This window comes from Sciurus vulgaris (assembly GCF_902686455.1).
Source record: "Sciurus vulgaris genome assembly, chromosome: 2".
Lineage (NCBI taxonomy): Eukaryota > Metazoa > Chordata > Mammalia > Rodentia > Sciuridae > Sciurus > Sciurus vulgaris.
This window is the reverse complement of record NC_136462.1, coordinates 144210275-144226061: the sequence shown is the minus strand read 5'-3', so window position 1 is coordinate 144226061 and position 15787 is coordinate 144210275. Positions and strand designations below refer to the sequence as shown.

Here is a 15787-nt window from a genome sequence, read left to right as displayed (position 1 = left end):
CCACAGGCACCTGTGCATCCTTAAGTTTCCTAAATCCATAACACATGCACAGACTGCTTTTCTGCAGCACCCCAATGCAGAGGGGAAAACAATCCCTCTCTGAAGTCCATGATCTAAGTTTCCATACCATGGACAGAGACTAACACAGATTTCAAACTCAGACAAAACAAACTAAGCTTTCTGCTGTCTTTGAAAGAGAACAATATTTTTTCTACTGTCAATCACAATGATAAGTGGTGATTTCTCCACATACCTTCACCCTTGTGACAAAAAAACTCTCACTGTTGTGTAATTTTAGGGTGGTAACAAGTATATACTAAGAATCTACTACATACCAGGTATCTGATATGTAATTTTTTCTACATGACAATTTTATAAGGTATATATTTTCTTCACTTTCTCTTCTTTCTTTCTTTGTACTGAGACTCGAACCCAGGGAGATTTTACCACTGAGTTACATTCTCAGTTCTTTTTATTTTCCGACAGGATCTTGTTAAGGTGCCAAGGCTGGCCTCAAATTTATGATCCTCCTGCCCCACCCTCCCTAGTGTGCACCACTGAGTCTGGCTTTCTTCACTTTATAGATGAGAAAACAGACACTACCAGAATTAAAGGAACTTACACATGGTTAAATATATATTAAGAAAGAAGCAGAATTCATTATTAAAAGTCAAGGTTGATACCAAAGGACCTGCCCTTTCACATCATGATGCAAGGGTTTTGTGTCATATTATCCATCAACAGAGGACGGAAGGTAACAACTAAGCTCCCGCCTGAAAGGAGCCTGACACTTGGAGAGATAGGCCAGTATGACTATTAAGCAAGAATAACAGATTCAGAAGTTGTAAAGATCAGTCTTCACACAAACATGTAATTCCAGGATACTCCTACTGCCTTCCAAGTTGAATCCTTTCTGGGAAGGACAGAAAAAACTGAAGCATCTCCTGCCCAATGTGTGTGCTCAGTGTGCATACACATGTACAAATGTGCATACACCCCTTAATTCAATATACACATAGAATCTGTACCTTGAATATGTTATGTGAAATCAGGGAAACATTAAATCTTTCTTTAAAAGGCAGTCAGCCTAATTACAAAGACATCAATGTCACCAGAAACTAGTCAACTGATCCAGGTAGGAAGTTCCCGTATTTTACTGGCAGAAAATACTTCTTGTAAAATGTTCTATAACATCTGACTCAGTTCTGTTTAACAACTAGTAGCTGGACAGTCACAAAGTTCGGGCACCATGATTAGAAGGTGAATTTGAGGAAGGCAAGGGGCTTCATTTTCCAGTGCTTTATAGTTCACAGGAAAGACTCAAACAAGCTACAGATAACTGCAGTGTAAGTTAAAACCAGATGAGCTCTGTTAGAAACATACAGTGCAACTAGGGGATGGGGAAGGAGTACATTTCACCAAGGAAGTGGCAGTTTAAAAGGATCTTTCACAGGCCCACTGCCCCCAAGTCTCTCATCCCCAGGGATTCTTCTCTGTAACGCTTAGAACTAAGGTGTTTCATTCTTTTTTCTCTTCTTATTCATTTAATAAGCACTTATAAAATACTTGCCATGAGCCAGATACTATTCTCAGTGCTTTACAAATACCATCTCACAATAACCAGTAGGTATTTTTATTATCCTTATTTGCCAAACAAAGAAAGTTAAGCAAAATGCCCAAGGTTATAAATAGCTCTGACATGGCAGAATTAAAATCTGAATCCAAGTTTCACTACTCTAGAATCTGTCCTTACACCCAAAATTTATGTATACATAAGATGGCTTAGAGTGAAATAAGACCTGGGCATAGCGGCCCATGCCTTTAATACCACCTACACAGGTGTCTTGAGACAGGAGGATTTCAAGTTCAAGACCAGACTTGACAACATAGACTGTCTCAAAATATAAAAGGGGCTTATGTAGCTCAGTGGTAGAATGAGGAAGGAAAGAAAGAAGGTAAAAGAAGAGAAAAAGGAAATAAAAGAAAAGGGGGGAGTTTTGGGGGGAGGGAGGAGAGGGGAGGGGAAAGAGAGAAGTCAGGGAGGGAGGAAGTAGGGCAGACCAACTGCCAGGCCAGCCAAAACACGGGAAGACAAGACAGAAAGACTGAAGGAAAGAAAGATGGGAAGACAGATGGAATGGGAGGGGAAGTGAAAAGGAGAGAGAGGGAAGGACAGAAATAAACATAGGCACCATGAAAGAATTAATGAGAAAAGAATAAAAATGCATTCAAATCTTGGCTAAAACTCATCTATATTCAGTTGCAGCTGTTTCTCTGGGCCTCAATTCCTTCATTGTAGCATGAAGGAGCTATAATGCTACAGGTGCTGAGGTTTCTCCAATTGCAAAAGCCTATGGGTCATGACAGGCAGAAGGTAGACAGGGAGAAAAGGCAGAGAAGGAAATAGCTTTAAAAATGTAAAAATGTGCTAGGTGTGGTGGCACATGCCTGTAATCCCAGCATGCCTGTAATCAGGAAGCAGACTGCAAGTTCAAGGCAATCCTTAGCAACTTAATGAAGCCCTAAGCAACTTAGTAGGACCCTATTTCAAAATAAAAAATGAAAAAAATTTAAGAAAGGCTGGGATGTGGCTCAGTGGTTAAGTACCCCTAGGTTCAATCCCCCCCCCCCCAAAAAAAAGTAAAAATGGAAAGCAGGGGGTGAGCTCAAGGGATGGAACTGTTACTATGAGAGAGAGTTGCAGGAGAATATTAATTAGGCTACATCTAGATGCTTAGTAGACAAGACTAGCTTTAAAACTATTTTCTTACTTATTAGCTGTGTGGCATGAGGTAAATGACAACCTAACCTAATTGGGCCTCTTAGCCTTATGAATGCAGTGCTATAATTTGGAAGGGTCCTCCCAAATTCTTTAACAATATCATCCAAAACAACACATACAGCCTCACTTTGATCCAAATTGGAAGGGAGGTGGGTAGCAATATGTATTTCAGACAGAAAAATTACTTTAAAGATAAAAATGTTGTGACTTATTACAGTGTAGCCTCATTGTTTCAGAATTAAACAAACTTATAAATTCCTGACAGTCCTCTGAGGCAGAGAGCAAAATCATTAACTTCACAATACCACAATAATGCTGTAAATAACTTGGGATCCAAATTAAATTCTGCCTTCAATACTTATACTAGCTATGTCTTAGAGGAGATATTACAAGAACCTAAAATAATAATACCCATTGGCCTTACCCATGAAAACAGTCCTTGTTCTTTCTTATCAATCTCCTTGCTCATGTCTATGCAAAAATGGAAAACCTGAAAACCTGAATTAGAAAGGGAGTCACAATGCCACTAGAAGTAAACATTTATCAGTCCATAAAACCACCTTCTTGGCCAGGTGAGTTTGTGCATGCCTATAATCCCAGTTACTCAGGAAGTTAAGGAGGGAGAATGGCAAATTCAAGACCTGCCTAGGCAACTCAGTGAGACCCTTTCTCACATTAAAACTTACAAAGTGGTAGGATGTAGATCAGTGGTACAGCGCTTGTCTAGCACTTGTGAAGACTTGGGTTTAATCCCCAGCATCTATCTCCCTGTCTCTCCCTACACCATCGCCCCCCAATCATATTCTGTAGGTGTACACAGAGTAAAAAGTGATGATGAAGCAATAGTATCTTGTTCAAGATTTCAGACAGACCTATCTGTGCAGACCTATCTGCACAGATATCCATCTGGGACTACTAAAGTAACTACTTACACCTAGGAAGGATGAGGGTTATGGTTTGGATGTGATGTGCTCCCCAAAAGCTCACATGTGAAATAATGCAAGGTTTAGAGGAGAAATAATTGGCTTGTGAGACCCTTAACCCGAGCAGTGAATTAATCCCCTGGGATGGGATTAACTGAATGGGTAACTGAAGGCAGACAGGGTAGCAGGAGGAGATGAGTTATTGGAAGCATGCCCGTGGGGTATGTATTTTGTATCTGGTGAGTGGAGTCTCTTTGCTTCCTGATCATCATGTGAGCCACTTCCCTTCAACATACTCTTCTGCCAGGTTGTTCTGCTTCACTTAAGCCCCGAGAAATACAGCTGGCTGTCAATGGATTGAGACCCCTGAAACAGTGAGCCCCCAAATAAACTTTTCCTCCTCTAAAATTGTTTTCTCAGGTCTTTTAGTCACAGTGACAAAAAAAAAAAAAAAAAAGTTGACTAAAACAATGAGGTAGGAGCAAACAAGAGGGAGAGAAACATAAGGTGGTCTAAGGGTATGCTGAGTGTGTATGCGGTGCTTGGCAGCACAATGCTTATCTCTTACTGCTGCTCTGGCAGAATTTGTTAGCAGGTAGAAGACTGTTGAATTACTGTCAACTCTATTAGTGTATATCTAAACTGCAATTGTATACAAGAAAAGGTAGAATGTCAGACCATGAAAAGATCATGAAACAGATATCCAGCAATGTCATCCAACTGTTAGCCTAATATTTTCCTGTCAGACATGAACTTAACACTCTGAAGAAATTCTGAATCACTATAAGTAAAACATACCATAAATCTGGAATTTGTTTGGTATATTACAGGGTTTTTTTGTTGTTGTTGTTGTTGTTTTTTTTTTTTTAAAGAAAAACTGAGTTAAAAGAAGAGCAGAGAACTGAGGGTTTCATAGATAACTTTTCATTGAAGAGTAATTGGAAGAGTTAATACTGATCAAGAACAAAGTATCTCAAACTAATGTTACACAAGGTTGACAGGCTAATATCTTACACTGATATTTTCTTCTACTATGCCCAAGAGGCTCTAAAGATTATTTTTAAACCCTATAAACTTTCAGATAAAGCATCTAGAGAAAGAAATCAGAATTATTATGCTAAAAGTTTTATAATGTGGACCTAAGAAAACTAAAATCACTACATATGCACACATAAAACTTTTTACTACTGTAAAGTAGGTCTAGAGGCATGATTATTTGTTGGTGACCATTAGTCTTATGACTGCCTTTTTACATGATGAACATAGGGTATTAACAATGTCTATAGCTACACTATAAAGACATCAAATGGAAAACTCATATCCAATTTGATATGATAAATACAATTTAACTTTGTTCATAAAAACAAGCTGTAGATTTTATGTAAGAAGAATAGTAAGATTTTTGCTAATTTCATGGTGTTTTTCCTTCCACTTGATTTCCTAGTATAAGGAAAATAAAACTCACAGTACTTTTCTTTTTTTAAAAGGTAAGTTCAGAAAATTTTACTGAACTTGTGAAGGAAGTGGTCCTAAAGGAATTGAGAGAGATGACAAAGATAAATTGTTAAAGACCCAAACATTAATGGTCCTCACTTAAATTTGATAGCCCGAACTTTATTTTCATCTTTAAAAAGTCTTTCTAAATTTATCCCACTATCAAGCCCAGTTCATTTATAACAAAAATACAAAACAGATTACAAGATAGAAGAGATCACTTCCCAGCTTAGTGAACTGAAAGGGGTCCCAAAGAATACTGGCAATTAGTTGAAGAGTCAAAAAATATTAGGTCTGAACCCCAGACAGGCTTAGTTACCCTGAGAAAGCTATTTGACCTTGAAGCCTATTTCTTTATACCTAAAATGAGAAAACCACAAACCCAAGGATTGTTACAAACACGAGAAGTGGCCATACACAAAGCTCTGAACATAAAGCAGGTATTACCAAAACTGGTATTACTATTAACTAGTAAAATGCTTCTGTTCAGGTAACTCAAGGAAAATGGATCCCTAAAACTTTATAAAGAGTTTCTCCAGTCAGCATGGCCCAATAAAGCTTTGGAGCCAATTGCTGCCTTTGGCACAACAGTTGAACTGAAAAAAATAAAGGAAAGGAGAAGAATAAACAAAAATACAAGAAGCACCTAACTGAGGAGCGGCAATTTAAAGCAATGGTCCTCTTAGAAAAATTTAATTCATGTAAGTTCCTAAGTCAGAGGTATGTGTTCAAGAGGTTGGGAGAGCTTTTCTGCAGGCTTCTTATCACTACAAGGAGCATCTGCATCCATGGAAACAAAACAACTGCTACAGATAAACAAAACTAAAGCATGACCCAAGAATTACTTCATTTCCTACTAAGCTAAAAGTGGAACATATCCCATCCGGGCCTTCTCTTTTGAGGATGAAACAATTGGGACTTTGTTTTACCACTTATCCAAAAAGGAACCCTAAAAGTGCTTCCTGGGCCAGCCAAGCCCAGTCTCACACAGATGTCATCGTCTAAGAAATCAGCAGTCAGAGGTGGAAAATATAACAATAATGTCTTTACTATTCAATCTGACATTAAACTATTTAAAAATCTGATCCTTTTCTATCTTTTAAGTGGATATAATAAGGTTAAAGGAAATGTTCATTCCTCAGACCCACTCCTACAGCAGCTAGGATTATATGAAAAAGTATGCAACCACTTCTAGTTTTTGGTGCTCTATTTGCAGATGTACAAATTTGATATATTTTTAAACATCACTGTATGCACATGAGTATTTAAGTAGAGGGGGGTAAAACAGCAAACACAAGAAGGAATTGCATCATGTGCATTTTGGAAAAGCAAGGAGCTAATTAATTCTAAAAATGTGATCTTCTATATTCTAGCCAATATACTTCTAAGGCAGTACTTCTGAACCTTTTTACCATTATCATCTCTCCAAGTAGCCTTTTTAGACATTTTTCTCTACTTCACACCTCATGAAATTTTAATAAAAATTGATATACCACATATTTGTATTATGTCCATCTCTGTTTTATAAGTAAAGAGGAGTAAGATTATATTTTTGTAGTCCCAAGATTCAATTTATACTCCCTGGGGGATATCAGTTCTGTTGTAATGCATACCCCAGGATTCCAGTGCCATGTTCATAGTCCCAAGGTGATAAAATGTAAAATTTCCTCATAATATTATAACTAGGACAGTAGAAAACAAGTATCTTTCCCCTTTGAGTAGTTCTTGTTTTTTTTTTTTTAAGTACAAGCGCTATATGGATTAAGAAGCTTAAAATACTTAAGTATTGTAAAACATAAAGTCACAGCCATCTAGAAGCCTTATAGTAAGAGTACTTATAGAGAGACTATTATAAAAAGTCCAGTAAAAAAATAAATGATTGCCTATAGTGGAGAAGGAATCAGAATTCTCTGACTGGGTCAATTAAAAACTTACAACTTCTTTTCAAATATGTTATCTAATTTAGTAATCTCTGGACATCTGCTGCTAAAAAAGGGTCTTGGGTCACATGAAATAAAAGACACATCATGCTATAACTATAGGACCACTTGTTGAGACTTGGGCTACAATTTTTCCATTAAATTCAGAAGACTTCTGACTGGTAAATTTTTTTTTTTTCCTTTTCATGACAAATTTCTTTGTATAGTAACTTTCCTTATGAAAAAAAGTAAAATATGGAAGTGCTGAGTCTAATTTGGAGGTCAATGAAGGTTTGAAGTTCTTCTGTTAAACAAGAAAAATTGCTATGAATCCTAAAAGTAATTAACAGACAAGGTAAAAAAAAAAAAGTATATCTACTTATACTCTTCTAGGATCTAATTAATATGTTCTTTTCTAGATACATATGTACAAACACCCTAGACTTTTAAAGTTTTTCTAATTCAGAAAGAATTAGTAAAAATTATCTCCATTCCTTTCTGAGTAAGAGCCAGTAAAAGACTGATTCTACAGAGTTAAGGAACTGTTTCTCCCTATCGCCAACATGTAATAACTTTTTAGCACTGGTGATAATGAATGGCACTTCTAGACAGCAGACCTCAAATTCCAGAAATACCTTTTCCAATACAATGGACATCACAACAAAATAAGATGACTGGAGCTCTAAATCATAAAGAATACCTAATACACTTCAGAAAAAAAAAAATCAGTACCTATGCTGACCACTATTTTTAATTTCTTATCCCTAAAAGTTTGAGAGAAACATTCCTAGGGACTGTCTATAATCTTATATTCCCTATTTTTTCAAAATAATTTGTCAAGAAAGAAGATAAATACAATTTTCAATAGTCATAATCTTAGTTCTTAAATGTGGCATAATTTTCAGAATTTGGTAGGTATCAAACAAAGATAATTTATATGAAATGTCAATGGAATGAAAAACAGGCAATCTGATCCAATACTGGCAAGAACAGATATTTGAAATGCTTCATAAACAAATTAACCTTAGGTTACCTACACCAAGAAAGTGGAACTCATAAAAAAGGTTAACAATCTAATCAAATCCATTCTCTAAATGGTAACAGTTAAGCCGTTGGTATTTTTAGAGATTCCCTCTAACTGTACACTCTTCTGAATTCTGATGAAAACTGGTTAATTGTTAACTCTAAAGCAAGGTCAGCTGAGGATAGAACCTCCTCTCCAAATACAAACCAACATACTTTCAAAGGTTAGGACAGGCCAAGAGATACGCATTACTACATCATCCCTTTCTGTTAGAAGTAGTGTTGTCCTGATGACTTCACAAAATTTTTTAGTAAGTAAACATCTTTTAATTCTGTTCAACTTAAAAATACAATAGTGATTAAGCTTTCATTCCATAATGAACTATAATTTATTAATTTTGGGAAAATATGGCTTCATGAAATATTTTGTAGGTTTTTCTATCTTAGATATGAGAAATGCATAACTGCATGTTTTCTTTTTTGGTTTTACCACCATGAGAATAAAATCTGTATGCCCATAACAGCAATCACATCAGAATTTATATCTTCCACACTGTGTTTTAATATTTCCCAAATTTCAACATTACAATAAATTAATTTTTGCTGATCCTGATTTTTCAATTTATAACATCACATTATTGCATTTATTTCTAATTAGTTTCACACTTTTTTGGAACACGCAAGATTAATAAAATATAGTACCTATGTAATTAAAAAAATCTGAAAATAGTTGTATCACCCTGGTTCACTCTTAATATTACTCTATACTAAAGAATATACAATAAAAGTGTTCAAGGACTAGTAAAGGCTAGAAAAGATCCCATTCAAATACTTACCAGGAGTGATGGTCTCCAAAGTATCAGAACTGATCTTCCGGGTACTGGTACAGTGATGGAGGGTAGAACCCGAAAACACCAAGTAAAAAACTACATCATCTTCAACTTTGTCCTCTTCAGCAAGCAGTACTGTAACAACACAATCACCCTAGGAAAGGAAAAGATATGGCAAATTTGCATTAGCAAGGCTGTACATGGGAGCCTATCTTTATAAAATATTGTAGTTAAGGAAAATTAAATATATCATCTCTACTGTGAAACTGTACCCCAATTCTGGTAGTATAAAAACAAACATACACTGAGCACTTACATGCCTGGCAATATGTAGGCAATGGGAATACAAAATGTGCCTGAAAATAAGATCTCTGACCTCTTTCAGCATACATTTTAGTGGAGGTGATAATATAAACATGTAAACGAGTATCAGTGTATTTCTTTGAAGAATAGGTTCAAGAGGAGATTAAAAATTAGACAAAGAAGATGGAGTGGTATGTTAAATAGTTATATCCTCACAGAATGCTCTTGGCCTCCGTTTTCAAGTTGCAAGAAAGATTTCTCTAAATTCTACATCCCAAGAATCACCACCAGCCCAATCCATTCTCCAACAAAGAATGAACCCAACTGGAAATACTAGCACATAAAGAACATATGCCTGGACTCCAGGTAAATCTGTACTGAAGTCCCACCTACCAAGACTTGACTTTACTTCCCTTGACTACACAGATATGATCCTTCTCTCCTTATAGCTAATACATGAAAACTTTTGGAAGAGATTCAGCTCTCATCTTCATCTGAGAAGAAGAAAGGTCACTTTTCTAACTATTTGTGTGTCCTAACCATCTGGAATCCAAGCCCTTTTTCATTCATCCCTCTATGAAGCCTCTGTAATCAGATAAAAATCTTATGCCAATAATTCTGCCCATGCCTTCACAACTATTTAAAAGGCAAGATACTTTTTGTTCTTTAGTTATATTCTTGTAGATGTTTTTATAGGCTGATTCTTAAACCTGAGGCCAGTGGCTAAATCCAATATATTCTATGAAAAACAGTCCTGATTACCATTCTCCGAACTGTAAACATTACATAATTTGTGTTGTAACCAAAAGCTAACAAGATTTTAAAGCATCAAGGGAAGACTTTTCACTCATTCCCATTTTGACAACAATAAAGTCCATATGAGAAACATGCCACCCTGTGGTCACATCTTATTAAGGCTCAGAAAAATCTACAGAGTCAAACATAGGATCAAGTCTGTTAACAGATGTGCTCCAGTAGGTCAATTTCGAAAACAGAGTTCAAAGAATTTCCCAAAGAACCAAGATCTCTTAAGGAGTTCAAATTTGTCAAATGCAACACATAAGTCAGAATAAACTACAATCACAAATAGCTTTGACTTACTATGCCTTAAATTTAGTTACTGACATGATTACTGAACTGAAGAGTTCCAAAAGTACCCCAACACAAGGAGTATTACAGTCAGTAAAACAGATCTATCACTAATTTAGATCAATTGTCAGAATTATACTTCTTCTTTACCTGTAAGATCCCCTCTTGGAAACAACTGTGAAAAGCATAAGCTGGCAAAACACTTAATATCCCTTGGAATGATACAACCAATTAAAATGTCTACAGCACATGAGAAGAGTCAATTTCTCAAGGTATATAAATATCACTATATCCTGAAAAAAACTTTCAACCAAACCAAACTTCAAAAGTCAAGAAAAGACTTTTCATTCCTTCCCATTTTGACAATAAATTCCATAAGAGAAACATGCCACCTTTTCCACAGTTGGACACAATGATCCATGGGCCATATATTGCTTTCCACTTGTTTTTGTAGGGCTCACAAGATGAGAAAGGTTGTCATATTTTAAATGGTCCACAAAAAAATTCACATGAAAACCTTTAATGTGAAAATGATATAAAACTTCAATCTCAGTGTTTATAAAGTTTTACTAGAACCGAGTCATTCCTATTCATTTACATATGTATATGGTTACTTTTGCACTAATGGCCCACAGCAGCTGAGTGTATTTAACCAACTGGACCTTTTCACTTAGATTTTTTTTTTTTAAGTTCTTAATTTTATTTTTTTTTAATTTATTTTTATTGTAAACAAATGCAATACATGTTGTTTCTCTTTGTACATGGAGTAACAGCATACCATATGCATAATCATACATTTACATAGGGTAATGGTGTTTGATTCATTATTATTTTTTCCTTCCCCCCACCCCTTTTCCCTCTATACAGTCCCTCCTTCCTCCATTCTTGCCCCCCCACCCCCCATTATGTGTCATCATCCACTTATCAGCGAGATCACTTGTCCTTTGGTTCACTTAGATTTTTTTTTTCTTATATTTCCTATTTGTTCTAATTAGCTATACATAACAGCATCTTCATTCCAGCTCGTCCAGTCACTCAGCCTGGAACTCACTGGGTTCTCAGGGCTGACGCAGGACCTGAAACCAGCCCAGTCTCTAACTCCCTCCTCAATCTGGTATCCTCTGATCACCTCATCCCACTGGTTTGGTAATCAATGGCATCCTCTGGCTCCCCAATGCCCAGTCCCCCAACCCTCCTCTCCAAACCACCAACCCAGCCTCGTGCTTGCAATGCCATGGCCAGCCTGTAGCTCTCACTGCCTAGTCCTGACCTACCCGACACAGAACAGCTTTCCATGACAGGCACACCTGTCCCGGCACTCAGCCCTAGGGGGAGAGAGAGAGGGTCCTCCTTGGGAAGTCAAAAAGGCGGGGACAGTAGACATAGAGTTTAAAGACTAAATTGTCGGGAATTGTAGGGTCCACAGGATATGTAATGGGCTAACCAGGCTCCTATATCACCCGAGTGGACCCCAAAGGAGACTCCTAGGTTGCAGTCTTCCAACAGGGACCAGCAATTGTTGTACCCCGCCTCCATGAGTTCCACTTCCAAGACCAACCCTCCCACCAAGACTAACTTTCACCATCCTGAGGGTGAAGACACCAGCAAACTCCAGACAACCCCACCTATCAGGTGAGAAGGGAAGCAGAGAAGATATTCAACTCCAACAGAAACAATTGTTCAAGTTTCCTTCGAGATTTTTTATTCTTTCTTTCTTTTCCCACACTTACATCCCCAACATTTTGAAACCTAGTACTTTTCATGCATCAGGCTACTGAGGAGTAGGATGTCTGAACAGAACATTATAGTTTTGTTGTACATTCTCTTATTTTTACTTTTCTTTTTTTCTTTAAACTCTTTTTATGTACTTTCCTCTCACTTATCTGTTTCCCTGAAGTTTCCTTCTTTTTTCCCCGCTAACAGCCAACTTCTTTTGATTCCTCTTTCACTCTTCCTATGATCTAATATCTCTATATTCTCACCTCTTGCCTCAAAAACATCACATCCTACACAACCACCCTGCCCCTGCCAGTCCTCTTTGTTCACCATTAGAAATTACAAACCTACTGCTTATATTGTAGATGATAATCGAACACATGACTTCCGTTTATTGTGACAAAACTGTAAATGTCTTAATAGGAGCTATTGGTTTAAGGCTGCACACTGTTTGCATTGAATGCTGTTAATACTGATCTCCCCTTTGAAGGAGAGGTATTGGCAATCTGCAGAGACACTATAAATCTATATGGTAGAAACTGTAGTACCCCGGATCTGCACTGCTAAAGGAGAAGACACACAAACAACATGAAAAAAACAAGGGAAGAAAGGACCCCAAACAAACTAAGATGCTACAATAATCAAATCCATTGGCAGCGCAGAAGAAATGTCAGAGAAGGTGTTCAGAATATACATAGTTAATATGATCTTCAAAGTAAAGGATAATATAAAAGACAAAATGAAAACAGCAAAAGATCACTTCAACAAAGAGATAGAGATTTTGGGGGGGAAAAAAACATAAATCCTTGAAATGAAGGAAACAAGAAGCCAAACTAAAAATTCAATAGCAAGCATCAACAACAGACTAGGTCACATGGAAGACAGAACCCCCAGCAAAACATACAACTTGAAAATACAGTTGAACACACAGTGAATATGGTAAGAAATCAGGAACAGAAACTCCAAGAATCATGGAATAACATGAAAAGAACAAATTCAACATCTATCAGGATAGAGGAAGGCACAAAGACACAAACCAAAGGAAGGCAAAATCCTTTTAATGAAAAATATCAGAAAATCTCCTAAACCTAAAGAATTAAGTGAAAAGTCAAATACAAGAGACTTATACGACACCAAATGAACAAAATTACAGCAGACCCACACCAAGGCACATTATAATGAGAATGACTAACATACAGAATAAGGATAGAATTTTAAAGCCTGCAAGGGAAAAAAATCAAATTACATACAGGGGGAAAACAATTCTGAGCCCAATTGATTTCTCAATCCAGACAATCAAAGGTATAATAATCTCTGAGAGAAAACGAATGGCAATCAAGAATTCTATACCCAGGAAAATTAAGCTTCAGATACGATGACAAAATAAAAACCTTCCACGATAAAACGAAAGTTAAAAGAATTTACAACCAGAATTCCTGCACTATAGAACATTCTTAGCTAAAAATTCTATGAGGAGGAAATGAAAAACATGAAAATCAACAAAGGGAGGAATTATACCAAAGGAAAATCCAGTCAAAGGAGAAATCAGGTCAATTAAAACCAAAAATAAACCAAAATAACTGGGAATAAAAATCATACCTCAATAATAACCCTGAATGTTAATGGTCTAAATTCATCAATCAAATAGTTGGTTCTTTGAAAAAATAAACAAAATTGATAAACCCTTAGCTACACTAACAAAGAGAAAGAGGGAGAAAACTCAAATTACTAAAATTTGGAATGAACAAGGAAATATCACAATAGACACGAGTGAAATACAAAACATAATTAGAAGCTATTTTGAAAATCTGTACTCCAACAAAACAGAAAACCTCGAAGACATCAACAAGTTTCTAGAGACATATGAATTACCTAAACTGAAAGAGGAGGCCATACACAACTTAAATAAATCAATTTCAAGCAGTGAAATAGAAGAGGTCATCAAAAGCCTACCAACAAAGAAAAATCCAGGACCAGATGGGTTCTCAGCCGAGTTCTACAAAACCTTTAAAGAAGAGCTCATTCCAATACTTCTCAAAGTATTCCATAAAATAGAAGAGGAGGGAACCCTCCCAAACTCATTCTATGAAGCCAATATCACCCTGATACCTAAACCAGACAGAGACACATCGGGGAAAGAAAATTTCAGACCAATATCCTTAATGAACATCAATGTAAAAATTCTCAACAAAATTTTAGCAAATCGCATACAAAAATATATTTAAAAGATAGGGCACCACGATCAAGTGGGTTTTATCCCAGGGATGCAAGGTTGGTTCAACATCCAGAAATCAATAAATGTCATTCACCATATCAACAGACTAAAAGTTAAGAATCACATGATTATTTCAATAGATGCAGAAAAAGCATTTGATAAAATACAGCACCCCTTCATGCTCAAAACACTAGAGAAAATTGGGGTAGTGGGAACACTCCTTAACATTGTAAAGGCCATCTACGCTAAGCCTATGGCCAATATCATTCTAAATGGTGAAAAACCGAAAGCATTCCCCCTAAACACTGGAACAAGGCAGGGATGCCCTCTTTCACCACTTCTATTCAATATCGTTCTTGAGACTCTAGCCAGAGCAATTAGACAAACCAAAGAAATTAAAGGGATACGAATTGGAAAAGAGGAACTCAAACTATCCCTGTTCACTGATGACATGATTATATATTTAGAGGAACCTGGAAATTCCACCGGAAAACTCTTAGAACTCATAAGTGAATTCAGTAAAGTAGCAGGTTACAAGATCAATGCTCATAAATCCAATGCATTTTTATACATAAGTGATGAATCTTCAGAAAGAGAAATTAGTGTACCCCATTCACAATAGCCTCAAAAAAAATAAAATACTTGGGAATCAATCTCACAAAAGAGGTGAAAGACCTCTACAATGAGAACTACAGAACACTAAAGAAAGAAATAAAACCTTAGAAGATGGAAAGATCTCCCATGTTCTTGGATAGGCAGAATTAATATTGTCAAAATGGCCATACTACCAAAAGTGCTATACAGATTCAATGCAATTCCAATTAAAATTCCAATGGTGTACCTTACAGAAATAGAGCAAGCAATTATGAAATTCATCTGGAAGAATAAGAAACCCAGAATAGCTAAAGCAATCCTCAGTAGAAAGAGTGAAGCAGGGGGTATCGCAATACCAGATCTTCAACTCTATTACAAAGCAATAGTAACAAAAACGGTATAGTATTGGTACCAAAATAGGTAGATCAGTGGTACAGAATAGAGGACATGGACACAAACCCAAATAAATACAATTTTCTCATACTAGACAAAGGGGCCAAAAATATGCAATGGAGAAAAGATAGCCTCTTCAACAAATGGTGCTGGGAAAACTGGAAATCCATATGCAACAGAATGAAACTAAATCCCTATCTCTCACCCTGCACAAAACTCAACTCAAAATCGATCAAGTACCTCGGAATCAGACCAGAGACCCTGCACCTTATAGAAGGAAAAAGTAGGTCCAAATCTTCATCATGTTGGCTTAGGACCAGACTTACTTAACATGACTCACAAAGCACAAGAAATAAAAGCAGGAATCAATAATTGGGATAGATTCAAACTAAAAAGCTTTCTCTCAGCAAAGGAAACTATCGGCAATGTGAAGAGCGAGCCTACACAGTGGGAGAAAATCTTTGCCACACGTACTTCAGATAGAACATTAATCTCCAGAATCTATA

At 36.5% G+C, this 15787-nt stretch overlaps 1 protein-coding gene across 11 annotated transcripts in view; it reads right to left on the bottom strand.

The window, feature by feature from the left end:
* The window catches only part of AKAP13 (A-kinase anchoring protein 13), a gene marked incomplete at its 5' end in the record, with an annotated part of 340854 nt that overhangs the window by 192892 nt on the left and 132175 nt on the right, over positions 1 to 15787 (bottom strand). For all 11 annotated transcript variants that reach the window (XM_079127358.1, XM_079127357.1, XM_079127350.1 and 8 more), the window contains one exon: positions 8978 to 9125. In XM_079127358.1, the coding sequence (XP_078983484.1) occupies positions 8978 to 9125 (148 nt within the window). The remainder of the gene's footprint in view (positions 1 to 8977; positions 9126 to 15787) is intronic.